The sequence below is a fragment of the Papio anubis genome, chromosome 4 (assembly GCF_008728515.1).
Source record: "Papio anubis isolate 15944 chromosome 4, Panubis1.0, whole genome shotgun sequence".
In the NCBI taxonomy this organism is placed as follows: Eukaryota; Metazoa; Chordata; class Mammalia; order Primates; family Cercopithecidae; genus Papio; species Papio anubis.
The window spans coordinates 114,917,381-114,941,508 of record NC_044979.1 but is presented as its reverse complement, the minus strand read 5'-3'; the positions used below and the strand labels follow the sequence as shown (position 1 = coordinate 114,941,508).

The 24,128-nt window shown below is 53.5% G+C and overlaps 1 protein-coding gene across 1 annotated transcript; it reads right to left on the bottom strand.

The window, feature by feature from the left end:
* Positions 1-21,632, bottom strand: RAMP3 (receptor activity modifying protein 3). Its single transcript, XM_003896013.3, has 3 exons — positions 21,517-21,632; positions 6,690-6,822; positions 1-1,114 (listed from the first exon to the last, which is right to left on the bottom strand). Exons 1-3 carry the CDS (start codon positions 21,572-21,574, stop codon positions 859-861), a joined length of 447 nt encoding a protein of 148 aa, XP_003896062.1. The 5' UTR covers positions 21,575-21,632; the 3' UTR covers positions 1-858.
* Positions 21,633-24,128: the final 2,496 nt, after the last annotated feature.

Genomic DNA, 24,128 nt, shown 5'->3' with positions numbered 1-24,128 from the left:
TTCCAGAAGTAAGGTAACTTTACTCAGATAAAATGCAGATGGTAGCAGATAGAGGCCACAAGCTCATGGTATGCCATTCCAGAGGGCCCCTCACCCACAGAGGAGCCCCTGTAGGAAGGAGGCCCAGGCCCCATCCGCACAGCAAGCCCTGGTGAGGGGCTCTGACACACCCCCACTCCAGCCTCTGGTCACGGACACAGCCCATAGTGGGCACAGCATCATGATGGAATGGACTCTGCAGGCCACACGTGGCTCCTGGGAACCCCCCAGCCCCTCCCTTCTCCTCCCAGCCTTTCCAGCTGTCTTCCCACCAGGAGGACCCGGAGTTCACAGCACGGAACGTCTTCCACAGCATGGAACATCTTTCAAGAGCCCCTGCCTGTCTTTCTGTCTGGATGTAGGCAGGGGCCGGGGCTGGGGCAGGAGCCAAGGCAGGAACCGGAGATGGGGTCAAGCCAGGAGTTCTAGTCTAAGCAGGACCTAGACTGCAGCTAAGGCTAGGCTGGATTCTGTGCTAAGAAATGGCATAGAAACCTCCGGGCAGAGGCTCCGGCCCAGCATGCGGAGCACAGGACACAGCAGGTGATTTCTGCGCCCAGCACATAAGCTCTGGCCTTATCACATTTTCCTTCACTGGCCCTAGAATGAGCAAAGAGCTTGGGCAGATAGCCTGAGCCTCGGCCAGGGAGCAGGCTGGCCTCGAGGGAGCAGGTCAGCCCAGGAAGGGAGGGGTCTGCCCATGACCACGTGGGGTGTGGCCACGGTAGCTGGAGATTGGCAGCACCCATCCGTTCTCCCATCCCCAGGGAACTTTCTTCCAGCTTGCCAGGTGTGCCCCACTCCATCTCACCCAGACCCTCACAGCAGCGTGTCGGTGCGCTTGCTGCGCCACACCACCAGGCCAGCCATGGCGACAGTCAGAACGACGGGGATAATGATCAGCGGGATAAGAACCTCATCTGGGGGGTCCTCCAAGTGGACCTTGTCCATGGTGCAGTTGGAGAAGAACTGCCTGTGGATGCCGGTGATGAAGCCCTGGGCCAGGGGGTTGGGCCAGTAGCAGCCCACGATGTTGGCCTCCATCTCAGTGCAGTTGGTGAAACTCTCATAGTACCTGCAAAAGCAGAGGGAGTGAAAGCCAGGCTCTCGCCATCCCCCCTCACACCTGACCTGACCTGAGGCCAGGAAGATGGGTGGGGTGGTTTGGGTCCAGTCCCATTTGACCATGACTTGCTGCCTTTGAGGCCATGAGCTCCCAGGATCCAGGGTCTCAGCCCAGCTCCCCTGGACCTCCAAGCACTACCCAGGTCTGCCCAGAGGACACACCAAGCCACGCTTCTCCAGGGTCAAAGGGTGCCTGGATCACGGCCGCTTGGACCTGCAAAGCCTTCATCATCCAGGATACCCTAAGAGCCCAAGAGGAGGTTCTCTCTGAGGCCAGGGGCAAGCCACCTCCTAATCAAGTCAGCCTGCCCTCTTGTGCCAGGTGGTGGCCAAGTGGGAGTCACATCTGTGAGCCCCCGTCCCTGCCTCTTCATCTCTCAGAAGTTGCTTCCTTCGCCCCATCTAACAGGATATGTGGAGCCCCCTTCTGTGGGTCCCCCTGTCCATGAGATCAAAGATGGGAAGGGCACTCAGCAACCACCCATGATGCTCCATGTCCACCCAGCACAGGCTCTGGACAGTCCTCATGCTGACCAAGGGCTACAGCCACAGAGACCCAGAAGTCAACTCAGCATAAAGGACTTCCCAGCCACCACCTGGTCCAATGGGCAGACTGTGGAGGTGATGACCTCCCTGTCACTGGGGTCTGCAAGGCCTAGAGTGGCAGCCACTCATTCAGGATGTTCTAGAAGAAGTTAGATGAACTCCTGCCCAGATGTCAACCCCTCTGTCCAGGGCCAGCACTTCCCCACGCCTGTGCTGCATGAGGACAGATGCAGGAGTGTGAAGGGTCCTGCCTTGGCTTCCCCATGGGAAAGTAGCCCATCTCCTCCTTCCTGTGCTGTCCCAGGAGGGAGCCACTGATCTGGCCCATCAACAGGAAAGAGCTGCTTCCTGCACGGAACATTATCTGGGCATAGATTTCCCAAAGCATTAGAAAGCGATGGGAAACGGGGACTCTGACCCACTCCACCCAGGGTTCTCCTGGTCTCCCAACCCCATGCCCCAGGAAGGGTCTGGTGAGCCGAGGTACAGTTACTCAGACCAACTCCTAACTGATCCAAGGCTGGCTCTCAGCACCTTAGAAAGTAAGTCAGACACACACCTGTGCCTTTCCAGGTAGTGTCGGCAGAGAACAGCCAGAGCAAAAGGAACAGCCTCGAATCCAAGTACAGAGCTGTTGGCTATCCTGGGCCTCAGGCACGATGCAGCCCCTAAGACATGCCCAGGCTTTAGAGGCACCTCAACAGCTAGGTCCATGGACAAACCCTCATCTCCCCTGACCTGCTTCTCCCACAGGGCCTCAGATTCAGTGGCCTGCTGTCCACCCCAACCCCCTGCCAGCGGATCCAGGAGCTGGGGAGCCATCTAACAGCACCATGCAACAGCCTTCACCTTCTGAAGTTCCCAGCATCTATGTGCGTGATGAGAATCACAAGCGGTAACCTCTGTGCCTCCGAAGTCATTCCACCGAACTGCTACCCAGGAATGCCACCCCCAACAACCATCCCCAGGGCTGAGACGAGCCAGACAGACCCTGGAGAAGACCCTCTGTGGACAGCGAGTCTACAGAGCAAGAGGAGTGATGTGCAGCCCCAGAACTGTCCCAAGAGGAGGTGAGGCAGGGCTGAAAGCCCTGCTGTTCCCAAACCCTACTCCCAGCCAAAGCTAGGCCACATGGAGAAGCCCACGGAGCAGAGGTAATCCCAGAAGACAGCATGGACAGTGGCTCCAGGCTCAGGTTGCAGAGCCAACGTGACGGGGCCTCTCCAACTCCAGCTCAGCCACTCACCATCTTTGTGATATGGGCCATGTCATTTAACCTCCCTGGACCTCAGTTTCCTCGTCTGTAAGTGGGTTTAATAACATTTATCCAATCAGGTGGCTGAGAGAACCAAATGAGTTGAGGTCCATGTGCCCCAGCAAGTGCCTGGCACAGAGCAGGTCATGGGGTGAGCCCACCCCAGCTGTTAGGTTTGGGGCAGAGCTGAGCACAGTACCCATCTCTGTGGATCCACAAAATCTGCATGTTTGTCGAATTTCTAGAGAAGTCCACACTCAGTGCTTCTCTAGAAAACCAGGAACTATTTATGATTTATTCATCCCCTGGATAATCTGGGGCCTCCCTACTCCTCCTTCAGTCTGGTTCCCGAGAGCACTCTCCCTAAAAAAGATGCACCACAACCTAGGATGGGAAGGAGAGGAACCCAGTAGACTGGAAGCCAGACAAACTCCCCAGTCAGACTCCCTCTCCCCCGACCCACCTCTGGGGGGTTTGCCCACCTTGCTTTAGGTTTCACCACCTGAGTGTGTGTTCCCAGGCAATACAGTGTTGCATTTGGAAATCCCAGAGCAATGCTCCTTAACTGGGTACAGAAGGAGCCCAATGCTGCTGTTGGAGGGAGGTTCCCCGAGAGTGCACGCTTTGGTTGCCCCGAGGGGCGATGAGACCCCTCCCCAGGGAAGGCCACAGGCAGGCCATGGGCGAGTTTGGGGAATAGGGTCTTCCCAGCCATGACTCCTGATGGGACTGTCATGTGGACCAGTCTTACTGAGGGGAGCAAGCCACCTCTCCTCTAAGCTCACCAAGGCCCACCCTGCTTCAGTGGGGACCAAAGCAGAAGGAACATTCAGGGGAAAGAGAGGGGTGTCCTTCATTCTTGACTGAGCTGGGTTACAGGGCATGGGCAGGCAGTCGCCATGTCAGATAAGCATCGGGTGCCCTCCACATGGGCCAGGCCACCTCCACCCAGTGCGTGCTGCCACGCTGGGGCACTGCCCTCGCTGAGGCTTCCCTCTCCTGCCTTGGCTCTGCTCCCCAAATCTCACAGCTTCCTTTGTCGTGGTTTGCCCCACATCTTGGTGCACAGCCGCCGGAGCTTGAGAAAGGTATGTGGGAATAAGATGCTGGAGATGCCACACGTCTGACAGTATTTTCGTTTCTCTCTATTTAGTGGACAAATTGGCGGGAAATAGCACACTAGCCGAGAAATCACAGTCTGAAATTCTCAGGTCCTTGCATCCCACAGTCCTCGGTTTCCAGGGCTGCTGTAGGGGAGCCTGAAGGCCTCTGATCCCCTCATCTCCAACCTGGAGCTCATTTTTTTCCTCCTTTTAGATAGGTGTAGAAGTTTTCCTTTATTTCTACAGCTCTGATATTCCAGGATCCATGCGGGACTTTTTCCTCCCTCGTGTCAGCACTGGGCAAGCCCTCAAAGGCTGCAAGCTCATGCCCTCAGCCCCTGGCAAGGGCCCTTTATCCCTCCATTCTTCTGTTCTCTTTCTAGAATTCCTATTATCTTGGTGTTACACCTGGACTGACCACTGACCTCCTAATCGTCTTCTCTCTCTCTCCTATTCTGGGGAGATTTCCTCAACATCTCCCTTCCAATCTTTCTATTCCATTTCACTTCTGTCGCGTCCTCCATTTCTAAGGCTCTTTCTTTGTTCTCATTCATCACATGAGAGATAGTTGTTTGCCCTCTGAAGATACCAGTTGTGACGTTTCGCGTTTTCTTCTTGGTGCATGGCCCCGGGGTTGCTTGGTTCCATCTCTCTGGTCTCTGTCCTTCAGGGTCAGAGCCTTAGATCAGATGTCCAGGGACCCTGCTTGGACACTTGTGATGTGGAGTAGGGACTGAGAGCTGACGAGACACTGGGACCCTGCAGAAGGGCTTGTTCCCAGAGCTTCCAGGAGTTGGTGGGGGGTCACTGCTTCTAGGTCCTTCCTCTTGGATGGTCTCACTCTTCAGAAAGGACAGCTCCAATCCTACCCTAGACCACCCTCCTGGAGCCAGTGGCAAAAGACAATGCATGTCAGCCGCTTTCTCCAGCCTCCCTCTCTGGGACACCATGACACATTCTCAATTACATGGGAAGGCCCAGAAACCCTGGTGTCGTCAGCTCCAAGAATACACCTCCAGTGTCCAGCTGGGGTGGAGGAGGGCTCTGGACACCTCACTGCTTCTCAGCCACTCTTGCCACTCTCTTGGGAGCTGGTGCTGCCAGCCGGGTCTCAGGAGGCCTCCGCAGTGTCAACCTGGCTGTTCCCAGCTCCCCTTTTCCAGCATCAGGTCTGACTTCACCAAGGGCGCTCAGTCAGTGGCTCTTGCCCACTCACTCGCTGACTCCTAAATGCCCATCGGGTTGCCTCCACTCCTGTCCTCCCAACCCAGGGCTGGACATCTCTATTTAGTCTCTTTACTGAGGCTTTAGCAGGTTACAGAGAGGAGCGAGACCAGAAGCTATGAAGCTATGACCTCCTCCTCCCTGACTCCACCCCCACCCGTGGTTCCATTCCACGCCTGTGTCCAGGCTCACTGAGGACCAGGAGGAGCCTGCAAAACCCTTTCCTGAATCCCAGCACCCCTTCCCAGCAGACCCAGAATTCCATTCCACTTGGTTCAGCAAGCAGTTCCCCCAGGCAGTGGGGCTGCAGATGTGACAGCCTCAAGGAGCCCCCATCTGCTGGGCCACCAGAATGGCCAGGGCCGGGGAGGCTTCCTGGGGCAGGGCCATGGTCAGTGTCTCTACAGAGGGCAGAGGCTGGGGTGCTAACATGCAAAAGCATGAGGCCAGCACAGTTTGGGTCTGGCAGCAGCCACCAGGGAGTGGCTGCAAAGCCAGAGGTGGAGTGGGGTGGGGCAGAGGACTGTGAGGTCATGAGTGATTTCCAAGGAGGTAAAGAGATAAAAAACTTGGGAAGCTTCTAGAACAAGGGGCCCTCCCTTCACTATGGGGTGTTGTCCACAATTGCACCTGGTATAAACCATTGGAACCCAATTCCTGTAAGTCCTCTGACCACTAAGAACAGATCCAGCCATGACTGGTGCTGTAAGAAAGACACACATAACAAGGTCCACCCAGCTCCAGCTGCAAGAAGAGGTGGAACACCCTCCAGGCAAGGCATCCCCCAGGCCAGGGCCCCCCCTGGGGTAGGGTAGCACCGGCCCCAGGCCAGGCCACTCCAAACTGGACACTCCCTGGGCAAGGCACCCTCCAGGCAGAGCACCCCCCAGACAGGGCACCCCCAGGCCAGGGAACCCCCGAACTGGACACTCCCAGGGCATGGCACTAATCTGGAACAGGAGGAAAAGCAGGCATGGGGAGGATTCCCAAATAACAGAGGAAAGGGAGAAGCAGAGACACAGTGTAGAATTGCTATAACATCAGAGTGAGGATGCGGAATGGGGGATAGGAAGCTGGCAATGTGCTGTGGGTGTGGGGAGCACAAATGCCGCGGGCAGGGGTGGGGCACGGGTGGGGCCATGAGTGATGTGCCAGCGGGATGTGGGTGGGGTGGCCAGAGCCAAGAACCAAGGGCAGAGTGTGAATAGGGGCATGGTTGGGGTCCTGGGCAAAGTGTGGGGCAGCACATGAAAGGGCTGTGGGCAGCCTACAGTGGGTTGTGGGTGGGGCATGGGTGAGGCCTTGGGTAGAGTGCGGTCGGGCTGCAGTCAGGCAGTGATTGGGCAGTGGGCAGCGCTGTGGTCAGAACAAATCCCACGCCCAGCAGTGGCACTCACACGATGAACTCGGACAGGTTGCACCACTTCCAGACGTCCACCTTGCCCATCATGTCTGCGAAAGCCTTCCCACACAGGGGCAGCCTCTCCAACAGGCCTGTCTCGTTGCAGCCGCCCACTCTGGGACACCCACCTGGAGAGGGGACAGTCGTGAGAATTCCACTGCAGTTCACACTGGGGGTGCCAGGACAGGGGAGGCCCGAGGGGCCATAACTTGAGGACTCACTAGCAAGGCTCCATTTGCAAGCCTGAGACATTTCCAGTGGGGTCCTCCACCCTCCACCCTGACCTACCTGTCAGTGCAGAAAGGAGGCTCCACACAGGGACCTCTCCTCAAGACAGGACAAGTCCACCTTTTCACTTTACCGCCTCACAGGCAGTGACACAGGGAGGCATCAGGCAGTGAGACCCTGGGCCAAACTCCTTGGGAGGTGGTGAGAGGGTCTCGGGCAGATCAGGGCTGGCAAAGAGGCTCCCGTTCCAGCTTAGGAGTCCCAGGAGCCTGGGAACATCCTGAGGACTCTAAGACCTGGGGACCATCCCAGTGCCTGCAGGGGCAGCAGAGGAGGGCTCCAGGCCAGTAGGGACCATCCCCTCCCGGTCAAAGCCCCCCTCCGATTCTGGGAAAAACCAGGGGCTGAGGCCACTGAAGGGACTCATATTGCCAGCAATGGGAATGAGTCCTTTGGACTTTCTCAGGGTCTGACACGAGCTGCTTGTCCCAGGATTTCCCCACTGCCCTTCCCAACCTCTGCCCACCAAAACATCCCCTCCCCTTCCACCTCATGCCTTTGCTCCACACATTTCCCCATGGGGGACATCCTCCCTCCCACTGAGTAGCGCCCCCTGCCCTTCAGGGGCTGTCTCCACGGTCATCCCATTTCCAGATGACAGGACCTCCCTGCTCCTAAACTTCCCCCACCTGACCTCTGCTTTGGCGCTCATCATATACTCAAGAGAGAGCCCAGGCATATGTGTCTGGGGTGTGTGTATGTGTGTGTGTGTGTGTGTGCACGTGCGCATGCACAGCCGTGCTGTCTGTGTCTTGGTGTGTGTGCATGTGTGTGTAGGTACACAGCCCTGCCATCTATGTCTTAGTGTGTATGTGTATGTTTACATGTGCATGTGTGTCTGTGTCTGTGTCATCTGTGTTCCGGTGGCCGGTGCTGGGCTAGAGGAAACACCATGAAGAAGCAGACAAGAAAATGGTTCCAGATTGACAGGGGACAGACCTGGCTCACACCCACACTGCACTGGTTACCAGCTCAACCTCAGTTTCCCCATCCGCAAGATGAGGGATACAGGCCCCACCTCACAAGGAGGTTGAGCTGGCTAACTTAGGTCTGAAATGCTTAGTGCCACCATCCAGGAATGTATCATTCATTCATTCCCTCAATAAGTCTTGGCTCAATGATAGGGAAAGCAGTGAGCATTTCAGAGTCTGATCTTCTTCCATGCGTGTGGCTCACCGTGGGCACTGAGCAAGTGCTGAATAAGTCACTTTAATATGGAAATGGCACGTTTAGACAGGACCACCTTCTGGTGCAGTGACCTGCTCCACCAGACCACAGCACCCCAGACACTCCTCAAGAGGCATAGCCTGCTTAATCCTAACATTAGGGAAGACCCTGGGAGCCCCTTGGCTGAACAAGGGCCTGACGCCAGCAAAAGGGAGTGGCTTGTCTGAGGCCAAAGGAAGGCTGGAGGTCCAGATCCCAGGGTTAAGGGAACTGGCATGCTCAGCCCACCCCCACCTGCAGCAGGACACCTGGAGCACATACGGAGGACAGGTGTTAACTGGAAGCCCACAGAGAACACAAAAGGGCTTGCCAGCTGTTCAGGGTCATGGGTTCCCAGACTCAAGGCACCTTCTTCCCTTTGTGACTGCCCAAACCTATACCTCAGAATACAGGCTGACAGCACTGAGAAGGGCCCCTGGGGGTCACAGCTGGTAAAGTTGGATAGGGGACTCGCAGGTCCCACAAGCCTGTGTAGGCACTCACATCTCCCCTTCTGTCCATGCAAGCTTCCCCAGGACCCAGGGCATCTTGAGGCCCCAGGGAACCCCAGGGATGGGAAGCACACAGACTATGGCTCAGTGGTCGGCCCGCTGCCATGTGTAAGCAGATGGCAAGGACACAGGCTGGGTGAAGTCCCCACCACGGCCCCTGGACACAGGGTCAGTGACTGGCTCTCCCAGAACAGGTCTTTCAGGGCCTTCTGGCCACTCTGCATGGTTTTCAGCACCTGGAATGTCCCTGACCCCCACGTTCACTTGTCTCATCAGCACAGCTGCAGGCCTGGCTTCTCTGAAAGGCCACATACCCCACTTAGGGCCCTGGCCCCTGAGTGAGCCTCTGGGGTGCTCACATCTCTTCACAGAAGGGCCATGTGCTCATGTGCTCATTCTGTATCCGTCCCATCCCTGCATGTAGCACAGGTCCCCCACATGGTCCCACAGGGTCTGCACATGGAGATGGTGGCTCAGTACCCACTGTCAACCCAGTGAATTTTATCCAAAGATTAGCAAAACATGCTGGACCACCGCTATCATGTGTTGCGAACTGTGTTGGATCCTTGGACAAGGGGAAAGGGAGAGGATCTGGTTCCTGTCTTCAGAGGACCTGCCATGTGGGGTCCAGGGGGCAAGAGGAAGACATAGGGATCTCAGTCCAACGAGGGGAGTGATTGAAGATACAGCATATAATAGATGGGGCAGAATCCAGGACAGAGTGTCATGAAGTCTTACCAAGATGCACAGGCCACACAGGGGCTGCGTGTACAGGCAGCCACAGTCAGAAGGAGACCTGAGCTCCGATGTCAGTGGCAGGAAGGGGGCATGACCAGGGCTGCATTAGGGCCACTGAAGGGGATGGTGCAGTAGCTATCGGGGGCTAAAAAATGCACAGGCCCCATCAGGATCATCTAAGAGGACTTGAGCTGCCCAGGTAGCAGGAGGAGCATGGAGCAGGATGGGTCCAGGTGCCCAAAGCAACACAGCTTCAGCAAATACCAGTCAATGGCCCAGAGACAGGCCAAGAACAGCAGCCAGTGTGGGGACAGTGGCCAGTTGCATACGTGAGGACTTGCTGAGGCCAGGGGAGTCAGGAGGTCCCTGAGGACCCAGCCTGTACTTTCCCTGGCCCCTAAGCCCCATCACCTGTCCCAGGCATCACAGGAGCCCCCAAGGGCACTATAACAGCCACTACACAGATGGGGAGGCTGATGCCCAGAAAGGTCTCCCAGGGTCACACAGCTCTGGGGTAGTCATCTGTGCATGCCGGCCTGCTGTCTTCACCCACAGCACCCAAGACCCTCCTGGCTCACTCCTCCAGCCAAAGCAAGGTGCTCCCCATCCTGTCCGCTCTCACTGGGCCTTGTCCACTTCCTCAGCTGGGAGTGCCCACTCCCATCTCCCTAGGAGGAAATCCACACCCCCACCAACACCCCCACCTCACCCCTCTCCTTGGCGGCTGGGCCCCACTGCACCCCTGCTGTCGAGGCTCTGCTATGTGCCTCTCCCCTCCTCCCAGCTCAGGCCTGGTGTCAGGAGGTCCACAGCAGCATTTGTGCCATGAATGCGAGGACCCCAGGATGGTAGCCGTTGAAACAGTGTGAGCTGTGGGCAAAGAAGCTGACAGTCCCCAAGGGAAAGCAGGTGCCCTGGACGATCAGCCCTGCTCCTTGCGGTCCTCCCCACACTATCAGAAGTGGCAGAAGCCTACAGAGGCTAGCTTTCCCCCAGTGGGCAGTCAGCTCCATGCTGGGGTTTCCTCCGCTTCCCAAAGCCCATCAGGGCTCACTGGGCACTAGGAAACTTGGGGGTAAAAACCACTGCCCACCACCTCCTGCTCAGCCGTCCACAGACACAGCTGGGACCTCACGGGGACAAGCCCACTTGGTCCCCCAGCCACCTCAGGGCATGTGTCCTTCCTTCCACAAAAGTGATGTTAGAGAGGCCACACCTTCACCCAAAATCCCACAGTTTGTTAGCGACAGCCTGGACAATAGCCCAGGGTCCTGACACCCGGGCACCACCCACAGCTTCTGATGGACACCACTTGCGGTGGTTTTTGTAAAAGCCTTATACAAACCTCACTATATCCTTGTAGAGAAGATAAGCAGACACACGTCCATGTCCAGTCATGTGGCAGATGTCTGGACAAACTTTCTACTGAAAACAACTGAAAGCCTGGATAAAGTATAAACAATACATTCATAAAATCATCAAGGAGCTGACAAGATGGCAAGAAATTATCAAGCTAAAGACTAGATGGAGCAGAACCCAGGGGGCCATGGATTTGTTGCCCTGGAGGCATCTTCCCAGCCTGGAAAACTGGGGGTGGATAAAGGCCAAGATGAGAAGTCCAATGAAAGGCCCCATAAACTGACATTCAGAGGCAGGTGAACCAGAAATAACTCTTCACCCTCGGCCAACTAGGAGGGATGGGACCTGGCACTGAGCAGGGAGGGGGACCCTTCTCTGAGAGGTCATAAGCACAGGCTGACCTTCTTGTGGATTCATAGCCCAAATTCACATGACCCGGATGGACCCAGGGAAACCCCAAGTTTAAACTGATCACCATGGACAGGCCCCCGCAGAAGCAAATAAGCCCAAACCCTCTCTAGAGGGGGGCACCATCATTGCAGCCCTCAGAAAACTGCCATCATTAACTTGTTGTAAGTTGTCAGTTGTACAACTTTGTTCTTTGTTTTTTTTTTTGAGACGGAGTTCACTCTTGTTGCCTAGGCTGGAGTGCAATGGCGTGATCTCAGCTCGCTGCAACTTCCACCTCCCGGGTTCAAGCAATTCTGTCTCAGCCTCCCAAGTAGCTGGGATTACAGGCATGCGCCACCACGCCCGGCTAATTTTGTATTTTTAGTAGAGACGGGGTTTCTCCAAGTTGGTCAGGCTGGTCTCAAACTCCTGACCTCAGGTGATCCACCCACCTCAGCCTCCCAAAGTGCTGGGATTACAGGTTTGAGCCACCGCGCCTGGCCAACTTTGCTCTTTTTCATGATTATTTTGGCTATTTTGTGTCCCTTGCTTTTCCATAGAAACTTTAGGATCAGCTCATCAATTACTGCAATGGGCCAGCTGCGATTTTGATAGGGATTGCACTGAGTTTGTATATCACTTTAGGTAGTACTGACATCTTAACAATTAAGTGTTCCAATGTGTTAACATAGGATGTCTTTCTATACCAATCTTACAACTTATAACATGGCAACAGTAATCAAGATAGCATGGTACTGGCATAAGGTTAGATAAATAGACCAATGGAATAGAATTCAGAATCCAGGAATACACCCTCACACTTATGATAAATTGATTTTCTACAAAGGCACTAAGACAATTCACCAGGGAAAGAATACTCTTTTCAACAAATTGTACTGGGACAACTGGATATACACTTGCAAAAGAATAAAGTCGGACCCTTCTCACCTCATACACGAAAATTAACTCAAAATGGATCACAGACCTACATGTAGAGCTAAATTATAAAACTCTTAGACCACCCAGCTATTCGGGAGGCTGAGGCACAAGAATCACTTGAACCTGGGAGGCGGAGGTTGCAGTGAGCTGAGATTGTGCCACTGCACTCCAGTCTGGGCAACAAAGCAAGCCTCTGTCTCAAAAAATAAATAAATAAAAATATAAATGAATAAATAAAACTTTTAGAAAAACACAGGAGAAAATCTTTGTGCCCTTGTGTGAGAAAAAGTCTTCTTATACATAACACCAAAAGCCCAAGAAACAAAAGGAAAATAGATAAATTAGACATATCAAATTTTAAAACTTCTGTACTTCAAAGGATAGCATCAAGAGAGTGAAAAGACAACCCACAGAATGAAAGAAAATATACGCAAGTTGTATATCTGACAAAAGACTTGTATCCAGGTTGCATGAAGAATTCTTACAACTCCATAATAAAGGGAAAAATAAACCAATTTAAAATGGGCAAAGGGGCCGGGCGCGGTGGCTCACGCCTGTAATCCCAGCACTTTGGGAGGCCGAGGCGGGCGGATCACAAGGTCAGGAGATCGAGACCACAGTGAAACCCCGTCTCTACTAAAAATACAAAAAATTAGCCGGGCGCGGTGGTGGGCGCCTGTAGTCCCAGCTACTCAGGAGGCTGAGGCAGGAGAATGGCGTGAACCCGGGAGGCGCGATCTCGGCTCACTGAGCCAAGCTCGCGCCACTGCACTCCAGCCTGGGCCACAGCGCGAGACTCCGTCTCAAAAAAAAAAATAATAAATAAATAAAATAAAAATAAAATGGGCAAAGGATATGAATAGTCATTTCTACAAAAATATATACAAATGATCAATAAGCACACGAAAAGACAATCAATATCATTAACCATCAGGGAAATGCAAATCAAACCACAGTCAGATACCACTCACACCCACCAGAACGGCCATCATCAAAAAGGCAGTCAGACGTGATAGCACACACTTGTAACCCCAGCCACTTGGGAGGTTGAAGTGGGAGGATGGCTTGAGGAGTCTGGGGTTGCAATGAGCTATGATTGCACCACTGCACTCCAGACTGGGCAACAGAATGAGACCCTGTATCAAAAAAAAAAAAAGTGTCAGTGAGGACATGCAGAAATTGGAACCTTTATATACTACTGCTGATTGGAATGTGAAATGAAGCAGCCACGTTGGAAACTAGTCTAGCAGTTTCTCAAAATGTTAAACATAGAGTTACCATATGACTACACAGTTCCTCTCCTAAATTTATACTGCACATGTTCGCACAAAAATTTTTACATGAAGGTTCATAACGGCATTATTCATAATAGCCAAACGATGAAACAATGTCCATCAGCTGATGAATGGCTAGAATGTGCCATATCCATGGGATACAATATTATTTGTACATAAGAGTGAAGTGCTAATACATACCACAATGTGAATGAACCTTAAAAACATTCTGCTGTGAGAGAAGCCAGTCACAAAATCTCACATATTATATGATGCCATTTACACTAAATGTGCAGAATAAGCAAATCTAGAGACAGAAAACATATTAGTGATTCCTTAAGGCTAAGGGGGTTGGAGGAAATAGGGAGTGACTGGTAATGGGTAGGGGGTTTATTTCTGTGGTGACAACAACGTTCTATAATTGATTATAGTGATAGTTGCAAAATTCTAGGAGTGTACTAAAAAATATTGATGTATACTTTAAATGGGTGAATTGTGGGGCATGTGAATTATATCTCAATAATGCTGGCTTTTTAAGGCATAATAAAAACTTTTTCAAACATACAAAAGGTGAAAGGAAATATCACCCACACACCCAAACTACAAGTAATGTTTAGGATGTCATTCAGGGACAAGGGAAGCCTATCGGAAGCCAATATGGACCTATGCAAAGGAATGGAGGACATCAGAAATTTTCACTATGTAAGTAAATATATAGAATTTTTCTCAATGTTTAAATTCTGTAAAAGATAATAATCATGTATCATGAGATTTATAACTTTGGTTTAAGTAAAACGTATGACAGCAATGGCACAAAGTTCAGGCGGGGAGAAATGGCAGGTTCTTAGGCTATCAGTGTAATGTCACCTGAAGATAGACTGATAAGTTAAAGATGTATACCATAAACCCTGAACCAACCACTGGAGTAACAACAACAACAACAAATTACATCCAATTAGCAAGGATGGAGGGGGAGGAGAAGGGCAAGAGGAAGAAGAAATGGAGTAATAATAATAAACACTAAGTCCAAAAGAAGGCAGAAAAGGAGAAAAGGAAGGAAAAGAATTGATGGTACAATGGTAAATTTAAATCTAACCATATCAATAATCAGACTGAAAGTAAATGGTCTAAGCACTTCAACTAAGAAGCAAAGATTGTCAAATAAGAACAAACAGTAAGGCCCAACGGTAGGCTGCCAACAAGAATCCAACTTTAAATGAAAAGACTCAAATACGTTCAAAATAAAAGAGTGGGAAAAGATACATCTTGCTACCACTAATCAAAAGAAAGATGGAATGGCTATATTAATATCAGACAAAGTATGTTTGGAAGCAAAAAATATCACTAAAGAGGGTCTTTTCAATACAATAAAGGGTTCGATTCATCAAGATGACATAGCAATCCTAAACATTTATGCACCTAATAACAGCATCAAAACACACAAAGCAAAAACAGAACTACAAGAAGAAAATGACAAATCCACAATTTCACAATTACAATTGGAGAATTCTTTTTTTTTCTTTTGAGACAAGGTCTCACTCTGTCACCACCTCCTGAGTAGCTGGGACCACAGGCATGTGCCACCACACTCAGCTAATTTTTTTGTTGTTGTAATTTGTACAGACAAGATCTCATATCACCCAGGCTAGGCTCCAGCGGTCTCTTGCCTTGGCCTCCCAAAGTGCTGGAATTACAGGCATGAGCCACCGCACCCAGGAGATAGTTGGAGAATACTCCTCTCTCAATAATTTACAGAACAAGTAGATAAAAATCAGGAAGCTATTAGAAAACATGAACAGCAGAGGAACAGAGGTGTCCAGGGCACAGGCAGGAGCACAGTGTAGCTGGGTATACTGTGTGTGGAGGGGTGGGGTACACACCTTTGTGGGTGTAAAGGAAAGAAGTGACTTTGGAAAGGTAGACCTAGAGCGAGGTTGGAGCAGAATGTACAGGTCTTCAGAGTTTATTTAAAGTCTAATAGAAAGGCAGAAGTGGGTTTTCAGTCACAGTACTCTCCCACTTAACCCAAACAGGCCCTCAGGCTTCACATCATGGAATCCTGGGCAAGCACCAGCCAGGAGTGAAGCCAGTGTCCCTTCAAGAGAAGCCTGTACCATCTCTGCAGGAAGGGAGGCCTATGTCCTTCTGAAGCTTGACCATGCCACCCTCCAGATGCCCCACAGGTACATCTGCCAGAAGGCAGAGACCTCATCCCATCTAGTTTCTGATTTGCTGTGTAACTCCAAACCGGGCCCTTCACCTTTCTGGACCTTTGTCTCCCCATTTGTAAAAAAGAGTGATTCTGATTCTGTGTGTTTTCATTGGTTAATAATTGTGCACCTACAAAATCTCTGTCAAGGTTAGTCTCCATCGGGCCCCAACTTCCTCTTCCCACCACTGCTGACCCCAGCCTCCAGCTTGTCCCAGCCATGAGCTGCTGCTCCAGGACCCTCTGGCTGCTGGCAGCACCTGCCCCTCCTCCTCCACAATCAGACTGTCCCCCATCAGCACAGCCTCCTTCCTGGACACCAGCAGCTCTCACTTCGGTGGGTCCCAAGCTGTTGACCCCAGGTTCTCTTGTAGCACAGCTCTAGACTCTGAAGTGCTTTGAAGGAACCAATGAGTAATAAGAGACTCAAAAGTGAAACCATTCTTCTATGAGGCTGGTGGGGACCACCATTCATGAACCCACCCAGAAAGCCCTGAGGCTTGGGGGCTCTATCCCTAGTTCCTCTGAGCACTGTCATCTTTCAGGACAGCCACCAGAGATAGGACAGACCCAGCAGAGTCAACTGTACAATAGGCTCACCCAGGCCACAGCCCAGGCCTATTGCATGGGAGCCTCTGGAGTGTGAAACCGAGAATTCATGTTTGTTAAAACCCCCAAGGGATTCTGACGTAGGGTCAAGTCCGGGATTGAGAGATGGAAAGCAATGTGTCTCCACTCAGATGTGCAGACCACCACCTGAAGACCTCAAACAACGTAGATTCCAGTCCAGCAGGCTTGGAGGCCAAAGCACCCCTCTCTGCAAGCCCCTTCTGCAGGTCCGGGGACCACACTCCAAGGAGTAAGGGCATGGGGGATGGAAGAGCAGCAAGCAGGAGCCAGGAGGCTCTAGGTGCTCACCTTGGCTCTGCCCCTGACCCTGACACTCACTCACTTGCCCCCCTGAGCCTCAGTGTCCCCATTCAGAAATGGAACCAGTGGCACCTACCTGGCAGACCCTTGCCACATTTCTCTTTCCCTTCAGCCTGGCTCTCCACCTCCCTCAGTATTGACCAGTGCTCCCTGAATGCCCTGTTCTAAGTGTGGCCCAACCCACCAAGCCCTACAACAGCCAGACAGGGCAGGTACTTCAAGACTGAAACTCTGTGGCAGGGTGGGTCAGCTGCCTGCTCAACGAGACACGGCAGGGGAGTCAAGGTTCAAAGCCGGGGCATCTGCCCACAGAGCTGTCTCCAGGTGGCACGTCACCATTGCCTCAGACTGACGCCCTCACTCCAATTCCCACCCTTGGTCTGCCAAGCAGGGCTTCATCCAAGGCTTACCTCCTTGCCCTGAGGGCTCCTGGCTAGAGTGGCCACACTTAGCCCTGGCCCCCAACCCCCACCTTCCTTTCCTTCTCTCCCAGTGGGCATTTCCAAGCCCCATGCCAAGCCTGGGCTCTGCATCAGATTCTGGAGGACAGGTCGGCATCGATTCTGGGAAGGGCCTGAAAAACATCATGCCCTCTTCATCCCCTCCCTCGGTTTAGAGATGGGGCGATGGAGGCCCAAAAGAAAGCAACTTTCCCAAGGCCTCCTTCTGCCACCCTGCTCAGCGGCACCTGCCTGCAGGTGAAAAGACAGCCCTGGCATAAGTGACCAAGGGATGCAAGCCCCAGGGACCACGTGGAGCCAGACGAGAACTAAGGCCTGTGCACCTCCACCCTAAAGCTGCCCCTGCCTTGGACTCTAAAGGTTTGCCTAGCTGCTCTCCACATCCAGCTCCTGTCCTCATCCCTGGGCCTGGCGTCATTCCCTAACAGATTCTCTCAGAACCCTTGGGTGGGTCTCCTGAGCTCGGCCCACCATCCCAGTGGGCACGAGCCAGGCTAGCCCCACCCTGTCCCTCCTGGCCAGCGCCCACACCTGCAGCCTGGCCCACCTGGACCCCTAGGTCTGAATCTGAACCCCTAGACCTGGACCCCTTGGCCTGGTACCCCTCAGCGTGCTCTGACTGTCACCTATCAGACCAAGACCCAGCCCAGTTCTTCTTCCTCCTCCGCCTCCCTCTCCTTCCCCTTCTTTCTTTCTTCCTCCTTCCCCCGTCCCTCTTTACCCTCCTCTCCATCCCCTGTTTCCTCTCCCCTCCTTCCTTCCTCCTCATCCTGGAAGTTAGAATGAATCTGAACCACTGCCTTCTCCTCCCAAGCCCATTCCTAGCAGGTATTTGCCACAGCCAGCCCAAGTCATGGCTGTTCCTACAGCCCACCTCCCTACACAGGGCTGTGTCTGCCGCATTTTCACATTAACCATGATGCTCTGAAACACAGCTCTGGGACAAGGTCCTGGTAAGTATCCATTACCCTCCGGCCACTATTATTCTCCCTGAGCCCCTGATCTCCCCCGCTGAGCCAGGCAAAGATAGCATCAATTCCACACCACCCCCAGTGCCAGGGCATTGCCCAGCCCCTCCCCTAGGACTCTACAAACACCCACCCAGGTGGCATAGCTACCTAAAGAGAAGGAGGGGTCCCTGACAACATGCCCCTCCCTGAATCTCTGCATGCCCCAAATCTCTGCATACCCCAGAACCTCCACATGCCCCATGGCAAGGACCTGGCCTGGGCAGATTGTAAATGTGCCTTTGAGGACCACAGGCCATCCTCAGGCAGGTGTTCTGAGATAACTTCTCTGCCCATGGAGGTGCTATGAGGATGCCTGTGACAGCGCCTGCCCTGGGCCTGCACAAGGCAGGCACCCTGAGAGACCAAGTGTCCTCCCAGGAAGCTCATTTCTAGTGCACATGAGGCTTGAGGGGCTCCCAGCAAAACCTGACAACCCACCCAATGTTAGAACAATGGTGTAAAGACAGATTCCTGGCAACACCACAAAAGAGGGTCATTGCCAATCAAGCTACTGGCTGCATTAGTAAAGGTCGCAGGAACTGAATCAAAATAGAAATCCATTTTGGTTGGTTTCATTGGGAAACAAAGAACATGCCGGCCTGTGTTTCTTTTGTCTCAGGGACTTCCAGACGCCGAGAGATGATAAACAGCCAAACAGATGCACTTCCGCGAGAAAGGGCTTTTGTGGCTAGTCATTTGGAAATGAAACGCAGGCGCTCTCCCCATCCTTAACAGAAAGAGCATCGATCAGACTGGCAAGTGGCTGCCATGGGCCATGGTCAGTCGACCTTGGGAGGCTGTGGATTCTGGGTGGTTCTGCCCCTGTTCTCTGTGGTTGGGCAACTTCCTCTCAACCCTCCAGACTTCTGTTTCCTTATGAAGAGTAGGTAAGAGCATGGAGGTCAGATAACCTCCAAGGAACCTCCAGTGCCAAAAATCTATGGGCCTCTTCTTGGCCAATCACCACCATCAAGTCTTCTTTTTTTTTTTTTTTTTTTTTTTTTTGACAGAATCTCAGTTTGTCACCAGGCTGGAGTGCAATGGCACGATCTCGGCTCACTGCAATCTCCGCCTCCCAGGTTCAAGCGATTCCCCTGTCTCAGCCTCCCGAGTAGCTGAGACTACAGGCATGCACCACCACACCCAGCTAATTTTTTGTATTTTTAGTAGAGACAGGGTTTCACCATGTTGGCCAGGATGGTCTCAAACTCCTGACCTCGTGATCTGCTCGGCCTCCCAAAGTGCTGGGATTACAGGCGTGAGCCACTGCCCCCGGCCTGCCACCTCCAAGTCTTTAATTCACCAGAGTTACTGCTATCCAACCACGGCCCTTGGGCCCACTTGATTCAGCAGAATCAATGTGACCACAGGTAACATGGTAGCAGGACATCATTTAGTGATAAAAATGGTGGTACCATGTTCACATGCTTGCACACACAGGCACACACACTATGGTGCTCCATCTTTGGGTGCTGTGAGTGAGCCTCATGAGGCCCAGTGCAGTCACTGGTGGGTGCCTTCCTACACCTCCCCTTGTTTAAGCATGAATCCTTCCACCCCACAATCCCATGCCCAACACAAGACGATAAAGACTAAACTGAATGGAATCAAACTGACGGTCTCAGCAGCCCTTTGCAGGTTGCTACTATTACATCTACATTGCAGCTGGGAAACTGAGGCCAGTGAGTGCTTTGTAATCTTGGGATCATGATCGGGATTTTCACCCAGACCAGAAGAGTCCAGTCAAGGGCTGGACTACTGGCTGCATTAGTAAAAGTCGCAGGAACTGAATCAAAATAGAAAACAGCAAAGCATCCTGCTGAGTAGACAACTGCTGGACTTTGCATCCCCACAGCCCTGCACAGCATCAAATGCTTTCTGGAAAAAGGTTTGGAATTCTCAAAGAAGCCCCAGAGGCCAGCACCCTCCCTGCTGGTCCCCCTGAGCCAGTCCTCACTCAAGAGGAACCCACCCAGCTCCTTCCTTCCAGATACAGCAGCATCCAGGGCAGATGTGGGCTCCAGTCCCACCTCTGACACATCAGCCTGGGACCATGAGCAAGTTTTACCTCTTTCTGAATCTCACTCTGGCCAGGTAAACACTGGGAGGGTCTGCTGAGAAGCTGGGCCTGGTCCCCATTCTGGCCAGGGAGCATGAACCCATGTCCCATTGGAGGGGGACAGTCAGGACCAACACAACAAGACAAAGAAGTGACCCTCAGGAACTGGGTCCACGAGAGACAGGATTATTAAGAGGAGGGATTCTGTGCAGGCGGAAGCCTGTGGTCCTTCTCAATTCCATACTGGAGATGGTCAGGAAAGCCTCAGCTTCTCCCAGAATGAATTCAGAGGACCTTCCTTCCATTATAGTGACCAAGATCTCCACCTGAGGGGCGCTCACTGGAAGTTTGCTGAAATCCCAAATCAGCATGCTCCTGATTTCAGAAGCTGCCACGCACCTTTGCACTTCAACACAAAATGAACCACGTCCTAGGCTCCAGCCCTGGAACACCAAATGAAGCCACACATGTTCTGCACACCAAGACCTCTTCAATGGAAGGAAAATGAACACTGAGTTTGATCCACCCTTTTCCCACCTCCCTTACCAAATCCCAAATCATCAAAACAGGCCCAACGCTGCATCTTACAGTCAGGGAAACTGGGAACCACCAGACCAGGGCCCTCCATCACCAGTGTCCCCCCAGAACTGGCCAGGCTCAGTCGCGGCTTAGTGGACTCCAGCCCTCAGCAAGCACTCTTCCCCAACAGCCCTTACACACATTCTCTCTCTCTCTCTCTCTCTCTCTCTCTCTCTCTCTCTCTCTCTCACTTTCGCTTGGATAATTTCTTTAGTAAGGTACTTCAAAATAAGCTTTTAGTTTAATCTATTTCCATTTTGTGAGCAACGGTTCTCCCCAGAGTCCTGATTTATTGCGGAGGAAGACATTAGGAGAGGATGGCTCAGAGAGTCGCCCCGCTTCCCCTGTCAGCCAGTTCCAAGACACACACAGGCGTCCACACACTGAAGGGCCCTGGGAGGACCAGCTACCCAGTCCGGAGTCCACCCGCCCACGCCCGTGTGAGTGGTGGGCAGGCACTCAATGCCAGGACAGGGAGCTCACTACCTCACCGACAACCCATCCTAGGGGTAAGGGGGAAGGAGGCAGACCTGGTCCGCCTCCTCTCTCGCCCACCCTGAGGCGACCCCAGAACTGGGGCGTGGGGAGACATCACAACTAGGAGGAGCGGGGCTGCCAGACCCCGCCGGCAGAAGAGCCCGGAGGGGACCCTGTGCCTCCCTTGCCCGCCAGAGTTCTTTGCCTTCAGCTTCTCCCGGGTGAACCCTCCCGCAGAGCCTGGGGAGCCCGCCAGGGTCGCTGTGCGCCCCTCCCGAGCTCAGGGGGAAAGGAAGGACTGCGGCGCAGGTGCAGGAAGGCGCGGGTCCACGCGGGTCTGATGAACTCCGGGGAGTGGGGGCGCCTCCGGTGCGGGCCGACGCCCCCTTACCGCAGAGCAGCAGCAGCAGCGGGAGAAGTTGCGGGCGCCGCTGCGCTCCAGTCTCCATGGCTGGCCGGCCGCGGCTGGGTCACGCTTGGTCCGGCTGGGGGTGCAACCGGGGACGCCCGGATGGGGTTGGGGTGGGGCGGGGCCTCAGGGAGTCCGCCCCCAGGCCGCGCCCCCCAGACCACGCCTCCAGCCGTGCCCGTTACCTCCAGATGTGGGGTGCAGGCCTTGCACGCGCCTGGTGGGAGGGACGAGGGCGGCTGGAGTCTGGGCTGGAATCTCAGCGGGGGTGAGAGTAGGGTGAGGGCTGGGTTTCGAGCTGGGGACTAGCTGGGGTAAGGTGGGGTGCCGGCTCTGAGGGCGGGACTGGGGTGCTGAGCTGCAAAGGAGCGTTTTGGGAGCAGACTGCAGGGGCAGGCTGGGAGGTGAGCTGGAGTGAGAGTGGGGGCTGGCTGATGGTAGGCTGGGCTGCAGGCTGGAAGGACTTGGGGAACTTCCGTCCAGGCTGGGGGGCAGAGTGTGGGGGTAGACCGGGGAGGGAGCTGAGGTGAGGATGAAGCGCGGACTGATGATGGCCTAGAGGAGGCTGCGGGTAGACTGGAGGAAGGTGGACCTAGGGGTGGGCTAGGTGTGCCCTGGCGGAAAGTAGACCAGAGTCCAGAGCTGCCCCCAGGCAGGGAGGGGACCTTTGAGCAGAGACACATCTAGGAGCCAGGTCTCCAAGGGTCAGGAAAGTGCATGAAGGAGGTTGGGGTGTGTGTGTGTGTGTGTGTGTGTGGTGTTCATGGAGTATGTGTGTGATGTGCATGTGGGGTATGTGTAGATGCATGTGTGTGCATGGAGTGTGTGATGTATGGTGTGTGTGTGGCATGTGTGAGTTTGAGTCTGAGACAAGATGTGTTTGTGAGTGTGTGCTTGGGAAACAGTGTATGAGAGAGACTGGAGGATGTGGCAGCTACACACAGAGACATATCACACACCAAGGACCAAGCCACAAGCAAACCGAGGGACAAGAGTATCTGGCGCCCCCAAAGACCTGGCCTGGGAGAGTGTCAGGGTTCCTGAAGGGAAGGAAGGCCTCAGTTTCTCCAGCCACAGGTCACTTAGCCAGATGGGTCGCCTCTGTCATCCTCAGTCCCTAGCACAGGCCCTGGCTCCAGTGGACACTTGATGGTGTCTGCAGAATTGTCACTGGCCAGGACTTCCAAGAGCCAGCTAGAGGCCCCTCTCTGCCTGGGGGCGCATACTGGTCTGAGGTTGGGGCACAGGCCCAGGCTCCCACACGGATGGGCCCTCCACTCCTCTGAGCCATAGGTACTGCTACCTTCCCAGGAGCTGAGCTGACATTCTCCTGGCTTAGAAAGACCCACTTTATTTAACAAGACCCTTATTTGGGAGCAGAACTTTCTGTGCTTTTTTACTGAAGAAATTCTGATTGCAGCCAGAATTAATTCAAAGGAGTCAAAACTAATTAAAATTGATCATTGGTCCTGCCTTCTGCCTGAGGGGTGGGCAGCAGGTGCAGGGGTGGCCACAGAGCCTCCAGTGAGACTGCTGGTGCCCACAGGCCGGGGCCACAAAAGAAGCCGACCAGGGCAGCAGGGGGCTGGCTCTCACACACACATACCCTACACCAGCCACGACAAACCAAGAGGACGGTCCAGGCCCGGGTGTCCACCCACATCCCACACAGACTCGGCCCTATAGCTCTCTCCAGGAGAGTCTTAGTCCCCACTCAGTCCCACAGCCCCAAAGGCAGTTGCACACAGCTTACAGGCTAGAACAGGAGGATGGGGTTGTCAGGTGGGAGCGGGGGCAGCCAGTTCCCCCAAGCCGGTACCAGGGAGCAATGCTCCCTTTCCTGGACTCCCCACTCTGGCTCTGCAGTGGGGAAGCCCTGGCCATCCTGCAGAGCTGGTTCCAACATCTCTTCTCCAAGGAACCAACCATGCCCTGACAAACTCCCAGGGAGTTGTGTCTACTGTCCTCTATGTCCCTCTAAGACAGGGCCCTCACTTCTCCTTGCTGCCCAGTGCTGCCCATGGCCTCTGCAGGGCAGGTGGGTTTAACACTGGCTGTGAGGAGCTGAGCACTGGGAGAGGGGGACCTACCCCTTCCACAGTGCATCCTCCGGACCCTGCGAGTGGAAGGGCTGCCACCATAAATGAGACTGACCATGAGGTGTACCCTGGACAACACCTGTCTCCCTGCTTGTCCCTCGGTGGGTGCTGGCCCTGGCACCATTCTCTATGTCTGTGATCCTGTGAGCACTGGGGTCCTCTCAGGAATCCCCTCTTATGGTTCATAATTCTTTATTTTTTTAATTTTGTATTTTTATTTATTTATTTATTTTTGAGAAGGAGTTTCGTTCTTATTGCCCAGGCTGGAGTGCAATGGCATGATCTTGGCTCACCGCAACCTCCGCCTCTGGGGCTCAAGAAATTCTCTTGCCTCAGCCTCCTGAGTAGCTGGGATTACAGGCTTGTGCCACCACGCCAGCTAATTTTTGAATTTTTAGTAGAGACGGGGTTTCTCCATGTTGGTCAGACTAGTCATGAACTCCCAACCTCAGGTGATCCTCCTGCCTTGGCCTCCCACAGTGCTGGGATTACAGG